General features: G+C 33.1%; 1 protein-coding gene and 1 pseudogene across 1 annotated transcript; both read left to right on the top strand.

The window, feature by feature from the left end:
- The first annotated feature begins 224 nt into the window (after positions 1–224).
- Positions 225–1,589, top strand: LOC142616649 (UPF0481 protein At3g47200-like; annotated as a pseudogene).
- Positions 1,590–4,684: 3,095 nt separating this feature from the next.
- On the top strand, positions 4,685–7,213 carry LOC142614950 (uncharacterized). Its single transcript, XM_075787596.1, has 2 exons — positions 4,685–5,094; positions 6,966–7,213. Exons 1-2 carry the CDS (start codon positions 4,864–4,866, stop codon positions 7,038–7,040), a joined length of 306 nt encoding a protein of 101 aa, XP_075643711.1. The 5' UTR covers positions 4,685–4,863; the 3' UTR covers positions 7,041–7,213.
- Positions 7,214–15,823: the final 8,610 nt, after the last annotated feature.

Genomic DNA, 15,823 nt, shown 5'->3' with positions numbered 1-15,823 from the left:
AAATTCATTTGGACAATAATTTATCTGCTTTACTTTCCTTCCAAATCTCTCCAATTTGGAGGAATTAAAAATAAGGAGTTAGAGGGAGTTGAAACCCCTCCCCCTCTTTCTTTAAAAAACTCTCAAATAAAGTAATTGAATTACTCTCATTTTCTTTACTCTACTCTACCCTCCCTCCTTTTTTAAACATCCAAACAGGCCATTCAAGTTTTCTACAGTTCAACATGGAGCCTGGCAACCACTTGGAGGAGTTTACTATTATAGCCATTCCACAAGCCTGGGACCTGGAACCTGACAAACAGCCCGAGTGTTGTATCTACAGGGTTCCCCGAAATCTCCGCAATTTAAATGAAGATGCCTACACTCCAAAAGAAATTTCAATTGGCCCTTTCCATCATGGCAAAGAAAATTTGAAGAAAAAGGAAGAATTGAAATTGGGGTGTTTCCTGAACGCTTGTTATTGAACTAAAAAGACCCAGGGATAACTTGCAAGATGCGTCCAAGAAAAAGAATTAAAGATCCGTCACTGTTATGCAAAGAACTTTCATGAAATCATTAAGGAAGATTTCGTGAAGATGATTCTTTTGGATTCTATTTTTATCATTGAGCACTTGTGGTGGACTAAGCAATACCCAGAAGAAGACAACATCCACGAGAGCATCTCTGATATTTTGCATGACTTGATACTACTGGAGAATCAGGTTCCATTTTCTGTCCTCGAGGAATTATATAATTTTGCCTACTTGGACCTCCCTAATCATCATAATGAGGATAAGTCCTTTCATAAGCTTTCCCTTGATTACTTTCTATGATTTTGGAAAGATTACTATCTAAAAAATGGATCTTCTGATGATTACAACAATATATTGGATGTTACTAGGGTGAAGCAACCCAAACATTTGATTGATTTCCTAAGATATTTTCTCCTTCCGTTGGATCCGAAAAGTGGAGAAAGAATTAAACGTCGACTACCTTGTGCAACAAAGTTGGCTGAGGCAAGAGTGGAATTCAGAGAAGACAGAAGGAAACGCTTACTTGACATTGAGTTTCAGAAGAGTGGTTATTGGAATGCTTACCATGTTTAACTTTGTCATGGTTGTCGAGTTTCTTGTCATGCTTCAAATGCTTAGAGAACATGGAGGCTGTTTTGAAAATCCCATCCTTTACAGTAGGGGACACAACTAATCGTGTCATCAGAAACTTCATGGCCTTTGAGCAGTGTCATTATCCACATGAAACTTACATCTGTAATTACATTGTGCTATTAGATCATCTTATTAAAACTGAAAAAGATGTGGATCTGCTTGTTGAGAAAAAGGTTCTCGATAACTGGCTAGGCAGAGATGAGGCAGTGGTTAATCTGATCAACAAACTTTGCCTTCAAATTGTGGAAGGTAATCATTCCTGTTACCATGATATCAGTGAACGGATTAATGAGCACTATATGGGTTATTGGAGCAAACTCATGGCATCCCTTAAAAGTCAATATTTCCGCGATTTTTGGAGAGGCAGTATAACTGTTGCTGGAATTCTGGCCCTGTTTTTTTGCTTTCTGGAGTTTCCTTAGGCCTTTTGTCTCTCTTCTTTGAACATCCGTGGTTCAATGTGTTTGTTGGAGACTTGGTGTGCTTTGCTTCTGGTTGCTTTAGATCAGATGCATCTAAAGTTTGTAATAATATGCTTGGCTTCTAGTTTACCAAATGTATTCATGTTGTAAGATTGTGATTGTCGTTTCAAAACATTATGGACTGGAGACTGTATTTTCATTTTTCAACAAATAAAGCTCTATGCTCAGTTATCACATGGAATCCTACGACTTGTACGCTAATATCATTATTCTTGTCTGCTTCAAAAATCTTTCCATTTCATATATAGCCAATTCGCTGGGCTGTTTGGTTCGTGGAATGTTGTGAACATTACAACAAGATTATGAAAATGTGGCATATTCCTCCATTTAGTTTGTTTATTATTGCATAACATTTGGGGAATATAAGATTATCCTGAGATTAACATTATAATGATTAGCTCATGGTGATAATCCTATAGTACAATTAATGTAATAATTTATCTAAATGATAAGAACGTTCATGTCATAGCTTGTAATTATATTATTAAATAAAATGACTGCAATACACCCAATACATCAAAAGATGATCAAAATATCATTCGATAAAATGACCACAATATTACACCAAAACATAAGAAAAATTATCAAAATATTCAAACCTTCAACACCATTGTAGTACCCCCAATACCTCTTAGATGACAAAAAATAATGAATTCCCTAAAATGACTAAAATATCCAAATACTTCCAAAAATACAATCAAAACCTCTAAAATACCTTTAAGACCTCTAAATTGATTGAATATCCCAATACCTCTAAAAGTGATTTAAACACCCCTAAAATCTCCAAAATGACAAAACTACCTCTACAGTGTAAACTCTCCAAATTGACCTAGATGCCTACCAAATCTAAATTTAATCAAAATAACCTCAAAATCTCCCAAATTGCCATAAGTACCATCTCTCAAAATCACCAAAATTAACTTGAAACTTCCAAATTGGCTAAATTAAATTCCCACCAAATGTCTCTAAAATAACCACAATACTCTCAAAACCTCCAAAACATCACCCCAGGGGGGCAAAACATCCAAAATGAACCAATTACTCAGGAACAAAAAAAAAAAAAACCTTTAAAGAGACTGAAATCCACCTCCCATACCCCTAAAATAACCAAGTACCTCGCAAATCTCTAATATGAAAATAAATATCCTTAAAATCTTCAAAAGACCCATTGTACCTAGTTGTGCTTTAGCCCCACTGATTTCATGTTAGCCTTCAACCTAAGCTTACTGATTAGTGTGAATCTTTTTTTAGATTGAATCTAAGGGTTTAGGTGTGCACTCTACATTACTATTAGATTACGATTAAGGATAAATAAGAGTAGGTTGACAATTTGGTAATCTAAATGTAAAAGGGTTGTCATCTCATTCTCTAATAATCACATTCAAGGCATGTGACTGCTAAAAGTTAACATTTAGAAGAACTATGGGGTACAAGTAGTTAGGTTTGTTTCAATCAGGGAATTAATCATGAGTTCTTATATTTTGTGTTGCAAACAAGTACCCCAATCGTTTAGGGTGAATTTCTATAGTTAACCCAAATTTAAATTATATTCAACATTTTTTTAAAAGGAATTATTAAATTCAAGGGTAAAATGCAATTAGACTCCCTAAACTTTTATAGGGTTGCACTTGTTGGGAAATTGCCTCAAATTCTTATTGTGACTTGGAAAGCTAATTGGGTTTTTACTTGAAAAAGGAAATATTAATTTGGTTATTTTTTGGGTTTCCTTTGTGTGGAAGGAAAGGTAGCTAATATTTCTTGGAATAGAATGTAAGCCTCTTCCTTGTCAAAGACATAATGTATTTTTGCTTGTCTACCATGTTTAGGAATTAAAGTGTTATAAATAGAGTAGCAAATGATTTGATAACTTTGGCCCATGGGCCCTTCCCTGTGGGGAGAGGAGGCAATCTTAAAATGAAGCATAAAACCAAAAGAAAGGAAGATAAATTTTAAGTTTTCTCTAGGAAAAATATTTTTGGGACACTACAACCATAAAAGTTGCTATATCCAACGCAAGTGAAAATCTTAGGTGAGTTCTATCATTTTCTAAAGAGAAGATGCATAGTATTTGGCATAGATCTCAAGTTATGCATAATCTTGAGAAGATATTGTAATTTATTTTATAATAATGAATTTATTTAGAGTTTGTCCTATGGTTTTTTCTTTTGAGAATAAATGATTTTCCTAAATCTATGATTATGTGTGTGCTTGATTTCTTGATATGGTAATTGTAGTGATAAAGTTTTTGATTGATTGAAATTGTTAGTTGAATTTATTAATTCAAGTAAGCCTAGATTAGGATTCAACAAGTGGTATCAGAGCTTACTTGGTTTATTGGATTATTTCTTGTGTGAATTATGAGATATCTAGGATCGGTAGGTCCTGATGGAATTTGAGAGAATATTATATTCCGTACAATTTTGCAATCCAAGTGTGCATGAGTACGGGTTAAGCTACATAAGTAGTGATTTTTTTTTTTCAAGAAAAAGTTTGCTTTGATTAAGTTGGAGCTATCTCAAAAGGAAAAAAAAATGGTGATAGAATTTGAGTTAGAGTGGAGGTTTTTGTGAAATGCCTTAAATTCCTATTGTGACTTGAAAAGTTATATGGTTTTTTTGTTAAAGAAAGAAAAACTAAATTGTTTTTTTTTTCCTTAGTGTGGAAAAAAATTCTATTTCTTAGGGTGAAAGAAAAGATTATTCCTTGTCAAATGAGCAATGAAATAGGAAGTCTTATAAATAGACAATGATGCAAAGGATATTTTGGCCCAAGAGTTCTTTCCTTAAAATTGAGGGTGAAATGAAGAGAGAGGGAAAGGTGGAAAAAGAAAAACACAAGACTACATTGTTTTAGAGAGAGCTGACTGAATTAAATGAATTTGAAATTACACAAATGAAAAGAAATTTAGGCAAAATTAGATAGTGTAATTTTAAATCGATGGGGTTGATGGGTTTAAGATACTTTTGTGAGTTAATGGGCTGGTTGTTTTACAATGTTGGTGGTGTCATTATCATACCCACACATTAATTCATCTATGTTTGAAGCCTATTAACACCCAGTTGAAAACCCAACAAAAAGACAAGACCCCATCCCCCAAGTTAAGCCCATACAGAGAAAAGGGAAAGCAAAGAATGTGCAACAAATTTTAGATAGACTGAAAACAGAGTTGGGGGCAAAGCAAGACTGCAACTGCAAGAGCTAAAGCTGGAGAGGCTAAAGTTGAAGTTGGATCGCAGATGGAGGAGAACGAAGGCGGTGGTGGTGGGACTGGGACTGAGACCTACAGCCACATCTGGTGGGCCCTAGCTAGTGCTGCCCAGTTGGGGTGGGCCATATCTTCCTTCAAAAGAGGCCACGCCGGCGACTCCCACTTCATGCCTTTCAAAGCCTTCTCCGTCGCCTCCCTCTTCGTCGGCGCCACCGCCGCCGCCGCCGTTTCCGTCCTCCACGTCTCCGGCATCCACAAGGTCCGCTTCTCTCTCTCTCTCTCTCTCTCTCTCTGGCATTTTAGGGGCTTTTTAGTCTTTCCACAAGGCTGTGAAATAGTGTGGAACAACTTAAGGAAATAATTCATGTACTATTTATGAGAAAAAAAGAATCATAGGAAACTGCAACATAAACCATTTTCATTACGAACAACTAAGGAGTATTGGTCGTTGCTTAAACTGTGTGTCTTTTTTTTGTAGTTCATCTGACATGATGGAATATGTTATCTGCATATTTACTTTACTACTTGTGTGAAACAATCTTCAATGTGTCTCCTTCAAAAATCGTATGATAGAAACCCGGATTAGGATGCTTCGGAGTCCTTAGGTAATTCAATGATAGGTTTTGTAAAAGGGTGAAACTTAGCTACAGTTATTTATGTAGGCTATATTAAATTCCTCAATTAAATTCTAACACAAGGCTGTATTGACTAATGAAGCATAACTAGGGTAATGTGTTTTAATTTAATTGGGAAATGTAATGTACCTATGTTTTACCCCTCACAAAACCTTTTTATATCTATTTTGAAATGGGCAGGTTAGATTTTTTTTTTTGCCACATCGTCAATAATTTAAATTGAACCAAAATGGTAATAGTCAATGTTTGTTTAAATGTTGCTGACGTGACGAAATTTAGTTCACTTATTTCAATCTGGATGGATAAGATTTCAGAAATTTTATGGTGGAGTTCCCTTAAGAACACAGCCTGAGAACAAAATTAAATGAACTTGTCTGTTCATTAGTCGATACTGTTTAATTTGAGTGTTGATCAATGAATAAATTGAAAGAGGAAAAAGAAAAACATTTGATGTGATTTTGGTCTTCTGTTAGTTGCAAAAAGTGTTTATTAATCACAAGATTTAGTTAAAAAAAAAGGCTGGCAGTGCATTCTGGAGGTAACTTCCCATGCAGGATAAGCATTGAACAAAACAGATATTCTTTCCACATATTATTTGGAAATAGAATTTCTTTGTTTAGAGTCTACCTATTGTTTGATCTATTTAATTGTTAACCAGTATCTGGTGATGATGGTAACAGAGTGAGCCATTGAACTTGTTATTTAAAGTTGAGTTGAGTGCTTTCCCAAAACTTGATTTTTTTTTCATGTATGAGTGATTTTAGCTGGGGTGTACTGAGAACATTATTGCTTGAAAAGTTTTCCAACATGAGTGATGGCGTGAGCTCTATTTTACCTTTGATTGGTTCCAAATTTTCAACCTCTTAACTGTAGTTATGCCCTCTCGGCCATATATACAAACTGTGCTACACTTCGTTGGTGTGTCATTACTTGGAAGGGATTGTGTTTCAATTATACCTTGGCTTCATTGCTTTCAGTTAAATTTTGGGTGTAAAAATGTGTTCTCTTTCTTTTGGTGGATGTCTTTTAAATTGTTTTTTCTTTTTCCTCTTCTCTTTTTCTTCTTCCAACCTCCATGCAGTTAGAGTCAAGTACTTTCACCTCTTTTTGTCACCCTAAAGTTCTATTTTTTCAGTTCTTATCCCCAAACATACTTCCAACCCACTATGCTGTCACCTAAAATTCTAATTTTATTATCCTACACTAAGCTGATATTCTTTTGGTAGACAAATTGCTACTATGAGTTCAACAATTTATCAGCTATGATAATTGATCAATAAATCATTGTGCATCTTTTCCACCTCATTATCACCAATTATATAGGGATTATGAAACTTAGGTCGCTTGTACTGTTTGAACTTGAGCACATTGGCATAATAATTAAACTCTCACTATACTTAAAAGTGAAGAACTTTGTTTCAAGTGAGTGTTTGGTTTATTTATTTATTAATTTTGAACTGTTGAAAATGTACTCAATGTTGCATATCTTATATAGGTGGAAGACCTCCTGGAAGTGGGTGCAAATATAAGAACTGGACTTGGAGTTCGTCCAAGGGCACGAGATGAATAAGTTACTTCTCATATACATAAATTGGAATATTATTGTTATTTTTAGGTGCTGAGTTTTATTTCTGAGAAAGATTGTAGCTTTGTCTGGCCATCTTCTTTGAAGATCACTGTCTATATTTTTTAATGAAAACAAATCCATTTACAGAGAATGGATATCATGCATACGTAAAAGCACACTCTGTTTCTTTACAAAGAGAAGCTAGCAGAAGATTTTTCTATCATTAAGAACCGTCCTTGCTTCTCTCAAACCAGAAGTAATATGTTGTGTGTTGTTTGTCCATGATGAACAAATGGGTGAGAAATTTCCTGTATGCTTGAGTTTCCTTTTCTTTTTCTTAGATAATCCATGATTAAAAGCTTGCCTTCCACTGATTACATTGAGTTAATATCTGGATTTAAATTCTATAACAATTCAATGTAAAACCATATGGTTACACTCTTCAATAATGTTTTCGCTGGATAAAAAAATTAGAATTTAGGTGACAGTGAGGGTAGAAGTATGTTTGGAGGTAAGTACTGAAAAAGTAGTATGTCGATTCGAATGAATCATCTTTTCTGCAGAGGTAAATATTTGCCTGCTCGGCAAGAGGATAGCAAGTTACAGTTGTCCTTCTAATTCTGCCCGCACAACACATGGGTTGGAAGTTGGGAAGGCCATTAGTGTAGTGTGGGACTCTTTGTATGGTTTTGTTGGATATAAAGTAGGGATGGTTTTGGCATAGTGCTTGGAGTGGTAGTAGTCATTTGGCTCCTTTATTTCTTAAGCAATTCTAGCTAGTTGCAAATAAAGATGCTATGATGTTTGAAATTTGAATATAGTGAGGTGATCAATGGTGGGGTGCATTGGAATCCATTTGAGGCCTGTTCAAAATTGGACTAATTTCTTTGAGGTGGTGTTCTCAGCTTGGATCAGCATGGGTATGGAGGACAAGGTGTTTCAGAAATTAAATAGAAATGGTTGTTTCAGTGCTCATTTGTATTATGAAGTATTATTATGAGGCATTATAAAGGAACTAATACGTTTTGGGAATGTACCGGTGCTCAGAAATGTTGGTTAGAATCAGGGTTGTTGAAAAAGCTCTCATCATATGCTGTTCATTGAAGTGGTGGGAAAAGTGTTGCAAACACTTGACACTGAATCTGAAGCCATTTTTCACGTCTATATGGATGTAATAGAAATTCTCTATGGAGAGGAGAGACGAATCAACAGGCACAAGCTCCGTTCCACTGAATGGAACCCACCACACCTCATCATTTTAAGATGAATAGGGCACTGGCCAACAGAGTGAGCTTTGGGATTATTATTAGAGACAGCAATGGAGCAGTTATGGTGGCTTGCAGAGATCAGGTTCCTCTCAGGGTGATCAACTACAGATGGCAGCCTACTTATCACTGAAAGCCTTGAACTTTAGTCAAGATATTGGAATTGTGGACCTGTTTAATGGTTACCGAGTCTGCAAATAGCTCCTTGCACTGCTTAACTCAAAGGAACCTTGCCTATTGGAGATTTTAGATTTGCTGGAACTTATTTGATCTTTTTGTTGCATTGATCAATACTCTAACATGGTTGAATTCAATTGGGGGAATCTAAAAGATTAATTTTGCCAGAATAAGGGCTCCTATGAGGGTGATTTTATATATGTGGACTTCTTCTAGAAAGTTGCGATAGAAAATTTTATGGAGTATGTTGATCCATCACTGCTTTGAGAAAGCACAGTGGTAGCATCCAACTAGTGACCCATTTGACAAGAGTACCATCAATGTAATAAGGCAAAATGCGTATAAAATAATTTATAATTTGAAGAAACAGACAATATGTTAATTTAAATAGCAAACGTGAGAATTTTAGCTAGAATTTTTATGAAGACATTGTTATGAGGCGGATGTTAATGCTCTTGCATTGGTCCTAAATCTTCTTCTAACTATGGCAATGGTGCACATTCATTCACATTGGAATTTATCATGTGGTGCTAAATGTAAGTGTCAAGGGTATCTCTCATGAGTCGTGAGGCACTTGGTCCTGCTTTGGTGGATTTTGAGCGGATAAGTATCAAAATGCTTTCTGAGTGGAGGATAAAAAGTACTTTAATACCTATTTACAAGAACAAGGAAGATATTCATAACTATACAAATGACTATGAAATTAAACTTATGAGTCACTATAAAACTTTGGAAAAAAAGTGATCGAGTATAGCTTAAGACATGAAACAACAATATCGGAGAATCAATTTAGCTTTATGCCAAAATGATCTACCCATGAAGCTATTTTCTTATCTAGATGTTTAATGGAAAAATACATAGAGGCTTGTAAAATTTTAATATGGTTTTCATTGATTTAGAGGAAGCAAACGATAGGATCCTTAAAAGGGTTATGTGGTGGGTTTTGGAAAAGAAAGGAGTTCATCTGAAGTATATTAAGTTGATTAAGGATATAAATGACGAAGTTGTAACTAGTGTTAAAATAACTGGACGAATCACAATTTCCTATCACTATATGTTTGTATCAAGGATCAGCATTAAGTCCATATCTCTTTGTACTAGCGATGGATGAGCCCACTAAGGGTCTGTTTGGATAGAACTTATTGCTGAAAACTGAAAACTGAAAACTGAAAATATTGTAGTAAAATAATTTTAAAATGTGTGAATGGTACCGCGGGACCCATTTTTAATGAAAAAGTGGCTGAAAAGTGAAATTTGTGGGTCCGTGAACAGTGCACGGATGCACTGTTCACGGAAGACAAGTCAACATCTGCGGCTTAAAAAAAAAAAAAAAAAAAAAAGGCTTGAAACGCAAAACGCAAAACGCAGCCCCTTTTCAGTTGAATCCAAACACATTCTAAGTCAATTCAATAGGAAGTCCTTTGGTGTATGTCTTTTGCTTATAATATAGTTTTATTGGATAAAATTAGAAGTGCATGGAGTTAATGCTAAAGTAGAATTTTGGCGAAGCGCTCTAGAATTTGAAAGCTTTCGATAAGACTTGATGGTCAAGAGATACTAAATAGCGACAACATCTTAGGTCAATAATTCATAAATGCAGAGCGATTGATGAAGATTGAATTATAGGATAAGAATAGGGTGGATGAAATGGAGAAATATCTCAGAAGTTTTGTATGATCGTAGAATATCTATTAAGTTGAAGGGAGATTTTATAAGACTATTATATGACTAGCTTTGCTTTATGGTTTTGAATATTGAACTATTAAAAAGTAACATATTCATAAAATTTACCTATGCCCTTGTCGTCTGGCCTTAGCTTATTTCACTTGGTTTGTTTATGATTAGTTTTGACTTCACAATAACAAGTCAATCAATCTTAGCAATGGCAAGATTTTTACTTGTGGCATTCTATCTAAGCATTGCTCTCTACCCAGCTCATAAGATGTGAGTGACACCATAAATTAATCTTTTCTTTAGTAAACAACAATTACAATAGTCCTTATGACCAACCTATAGCAAGTCTTCGTTTTACAATGAAATACTAAAACCACCCCCAACGGTGGTCTGATGGTAGGAATTCCTTGCGACTTATCACATTGCAAGTTTGATGTTGTAGGTTCAATTAGTGATATGTATCACCTAGTGTTGGGGTGGTCCAATGCCATGCACAACAGGATTTAAGTGGGCTGGAAATAAGGAAAACACCTACAAACCCCATTTTCAATAAAATAATAAAATATATTAAAAATGTTATTAGTGAGGGAGATTTCATTGTACATCTTGATGGTTCTTGATAGTTGAGATGTACATAAAAATCTTATTTATTTTAAAATGAAAGGGTTGGTTATTTATACTACTATTTAAAGGGATTTCCCTGTTTGGATTCCTCATTTTTTTTTAGTTCAAAAATATTCTTACACCTCTATGTTTAAGTAGAGACAAAATTATAGAACAATCATAACTTCTACTAAAACATTGCCTAAAAAATAGGACCACTCTCCTGTTAATTTTTAAATTATTTTATCCATTTATAAATTAGATTCTCAAAAAACAAAAATTACATATATAAAAGAAAAACACAGTTTTTTTTTGGTGCTAAAAAAAAGTTTAATTTAAAAGAAATGATATATCCACAACATTTTTATAACAAATCTTAAGTGGCAGGTTATTACTGTTGTTATTGTTGGGGCAAAAAAGTAATCTTAGTATTAGGTTCAAATTTGAACCAATAACAATTAATTATCTATGATTTGTTGTAAAATTGTTGTGGACGTAACACCTCTGTTAATTTAATTGTGATTTTTTTTTTTGAAATATAGTTTGAACTTATGGCGTACACTCCTAACCATTGTTCATTATCATCCGATGATTTTTGGTGTCGGTGGATCACTTATTTTACGAAAAGAGACTTTACTAAATGAGTTAAACAAAACCCAAAATTATTTTATTTTATTTTTTGATAAGAACTAGAACTCACATTTAATTGTGACATATGTTCACAAAACAAGATGCCAATCCTAGCAACTGCATAATATTATATTGACGCGTGGCCCTTTATCTTGTCTCTTTTTATGTATTTATTTTCTTCATTTTTTCATTTTTTTTGTGTCCAAGTTTTTTTTTAATTTTTAATAATTACCTTTTTAAGGTTATATTAATTGGGTCTGGCTAACGGGAACAAGATTTGGTTACAAATTTGGTTGTAACCTAATACTACAACTTCAACTAAAAAAAAATGAACATGACTACATATTTTGAAAATCTAATCGTTAGATTATATATTCTTTATGCTCTTAACATATATGTCAAATTTTGTGCCAATCAAATATTATTTATTATATGATCTATAAACTTGTTTGTAGTGCATAATATTAAACTATAAAAACTTTCAAAATCAAATAAATGATTGATGACATGGTGATTGATTTTTAATCTCCTGAAAATTTTGTAAGCATGAAGGATATAAGAAAAAAACTTAATCCAATGGTGGATTTATCAAAATTCATATTCAATAAAAGACATTGAGTGAAATTATAGCTTAGGTTATAACTAAATTTGTAGACAAATTTTATCAGGTTAACGGGTGCTCTTATTGCGTTTGTTATTGAATTATATTAGAAAAATTCTAATACTAATTTTATAATATTTAAGATGCAAGTCTAAACATTGTTTGGTTGTTGAGCATTATTTATGACCGCTTGAACCATCACCAACGTACATTGCCATTGGCCTTTTTAAACTCTCACCGACATTTGTACGTAGAAAACAACTTATTTAGTTTTTTTGTTGAACACTTTTTACTGAATATATTTTAATGTATAGTTATACTTTGAAAAAATGTGTAAAAATAAGAAATATTAAAGTTTTAGAAAGCTATACATAAAAAAATGAAAAGCAAAAAACTAACTTATGAGCTAATCCCAAGCACATTAGATTGTTAACCAATAATCATGTTGGCTAGGCCTATCACCAAATGATAGGTGTGTGGACACATTTTGTACTCCTAGGGAAACTGTGTTTTGTACTCCATGGGAAACTTCTTGCAATCTCACATCGAAACAAACTCACTTATCAGCCTGAGCCGAAGAAAGGAGCGTACCATCAGTTATTAATAACTGATGATAACTGATGGTACGCTCCTCTCTTCGGCTTAGGCTTATAAGTGAGAAAGTGGGAGGAGTTTCTTTAGACATGGGATTCAAAAAGTTTCCCAGGGAGTACAAAACATAGTTTCCTTGGGAGTACAAAATGTGTCCACACAATACGAGTTACTATTGTTTCATTCCAGGGAAATAAATGAGAACTAGCCATGATTAATATTTTTAGAATTCTTGAATTAATGTCAACACTCAATATATATATATTCTAAAATCTTATCAATATTTTAAAAACGAATTAAATTCTATGTTCCTTTCAAAACTAATTATTTTGCTGTAGTCAAAAAATAAAACACTAAAAATTAGCTTTATAGTCTAATCCCAAAGGCACACTTCATTATATCATCAATATTTTAATAAAAAGAATTAAATCTATTAAGTGTTAATGACGTAATAAAATTTAACCATGTATTTTTCATTGGATTTTTCCTAAAACTTAAAACTTTAATTAGAGAATCTCAATCCTGCAATGGCAAGTAAGAATTCTTGAAATCAGAATGATTGATTGCCAATCAGGCAATCAAATAAGTATTGTTCATCTCTAGTAGGTTTTAGTTAGTTTAATTTGTAGAATCTCTTGTAGTTGTATAAGAAATTCAAAATTCAATCCTTATCTATACCAAAAATTAATTAATAAATTGATTTAATGATAAAAAATGATAATTAAAAATTGGCAATTTTCTCTAAATTTTTTTAAAAAAGGTATAGAGTTAGATATAATATAATATAATATCTTGACGAGAATATGAAGTCTTTCTTTAAAGAAACCAACAACTCTATGGACTGTTTACCTTCGCAAAAAATTTTCCACGTACCAAAAATAGTTCATATAAGATATTGACTGGAGTATGAAGTCTTTCTTTACTTTTTTTTTCTTTTTTTGTTTTTTCCTGAATGGGAGGATGAAACTTGAAAGTGAAACACACATCACATGATTCACATTGTGCTATTGCAAAAAGGAAGGGCCAAAAGATTCCACGTGTTCCTCACTTTGTGAGCGGGCAAAAGATGAAGTGCTTTTCTGAAAACCCATAGATCTGCATATTCACGTGGTAAAGGCTTGCATGATTAACCCTTATAGTCAAACTTTCGTTGGGAATTTGGAGTTTTCAACAACTAATCAATTGACATGGACTAATGTAGAAAGTTCAAGACTGTGCATTTAAAGTAATTGATAAGTGTTAGGAGTAAATCAATTTATCTCAATGTGGCTTATAAATAATAGTAAAAATAAACTAAATAGTAAAATAAATTAACTAAAATAATCAATGTCAAACACACGCTTGATCTGCTGTGGTGAATATGTCTAAGGTATTCGGCTGAAGAGCTAGTGCATCTAGGGAAGCATGTATGCTGAACATTTCACTCAATACATAACACTAATCACTAGGGAATAACCTTAGTAATTGTTTCAAAAGGAAGAAACATGGGTCCATATATCAATTATCAGATAACGTTTTAACATGTCAGGAGAAAGAAACATGAGTCCATTTATCGGATTATCAGATAACGTGCCTAAACAGTAGACCATCGACATATCTGCACTATGATTCTAAAAAGGTAATTGAACTCGTGACAAAGCAGGGCCTACCCCTACCATTACATACTCATTACTGCATTAGGATAAAATAAAAACAACCCCATTGCTTGAGTGGTTCAGAAAAATTATTGAGAGAGATATATACACAAAGAGAAAGAAATAGTGTGATAGAGACAATTTTGGGTTTACCCAAAAAAAAAAAAAAAAGAGACAATTTTGGGATCCTCCATTGTTGCATGTGCGTATCAGAAGAAGAATGCTGTTGGGTTTATGGATGTTGAACGAACAAAGTTTTTTTCCAAACTTGGAGAGAAACTTTTCTAACTTTTTATATATCTCTTTTTTTTGTGAATTTTGAAAATCTAACCGTTGAATTTCATGTTCCTTATATTCTTAACATGCATATCAAATTTCGTTCAAATTAGATATTATTTACTATTCGATTAATAAATTATTTTGTATACACAATTTTAGATCATAAAAATTTGAAATTTTAACATTTATTTGATGAAATAGCAATTGATCTTTAATCTTCTTGAAAGTTTACATGCATGAAGAATATAATAAGAACATGCAATTTAACGGTTAAATTTTCAAAATTCACACTCAATATAGAAATATATGAGGAGTTTGTAGAGTTTCTCTCTAAATTAGTTTGTAGAATTTTTCTCCAAATTAGTTTGTAAAGAAACTTTGTTCATGTTGAACCATTGCTCTCAACTAATCCTTTACCCCCAATCATCATTATTAGTCACGCAATCACCATCCCCCACTAACTTGCTTGGAAGATGAGACAATGCGAAAAAGTAGTAAAAAAATATGTTTTTTATAACATTTTTAAGAACTCAACCAAACAAATAAAAATATTTTTCGGAGCATTTTCAAAACCGCATAAAATATTTTCATTTTAGAAAATATATTTTAACATGTTTTCCATCAAACCAAACACAGTTTTATGTTCACAAAAACATAGAAGTCAATCCTTGCAATTGCAAAATATTGACGCGTGGCCCCTTATCTTATCTCTTTTAAGTGATGAATCGCTCCTTTCATAGAATGTAAGTCTCGTTTTGTGAAAGGAGTGTTTCCCCTTCGATCAAACGACAATGAAAAAGGTCCCCTAATTGATGACCAAATTAACTGGAAGTCTTCATTTCACATTGTTGCAGTTGCAGTCAGTAGGACCAAGTCTTTGTTTCTTCATATTGTATTTGAAAATGTGATGTACCATTTTTCTATTAGAGTTCAGCCCAGAATGAAATGTGTGAAATCGGTTGGCAGGAAAATTCCTTCAACCAGTTGATAGAGGTTTTTTTTTTTTTTAAACAGATAAGATAGAATTTCAATTTATAATGTACGTTCCATGATAATTGTTCTCTATCATTAGGTCAAGAAGGCGGGATTCGAAACATAGATCTCTTATTTGATGACAAAAGGTTTTACCAGTTAAACTAAATAGAGCCCACCCCTCTATGTGGTGGTTGAAAAGACAATTTGTGTGTTCTTTTAGTCATATAACATTTTTTTAATATTCATGTGACTTTTTTAAATAACACATGTAGAAGAATTTTAATATTTTTTAATATTCATATGACTTGTTTAATATTCATGTGAAGGAAAAATTTAATCTAGAGTCATGAAGGATTC

Source organism: Castanea sativa, chromosome 11, assembly GCF_040712315.1.
Source record: "Castanea sativa cultivar Marrone di Chiusa Pesio chromosome 11, ASM4071231v1".
Lineage (NCBI taxonomy): Eukaryota > Viridiplantae > Streptophyta > Magnoliopsida > Fagales > Fagaceae > Castanea > Castanea sativa.
This window is presented reverse-complemented; position numbering and strand designations above follow the sequence as displayed.

Excerpts from the sequence above, each read along its gene's own strand:
- LOC142614950 (XM_075787596.1), top strand. The coding sequence starts at position 4,864 with ATGGAGGAGAACGAAGGCGGTGGTGGTGGGACTGGGACTGAGACCTAC. Across the intron at positions 5,095-6,965 it reads ACGTCTCCGGCATCCACAAG|GTGGAAGACCTCCTGGAAGT; the intron begins GTCCGCTTCTCT and ends TATCTTATATAG.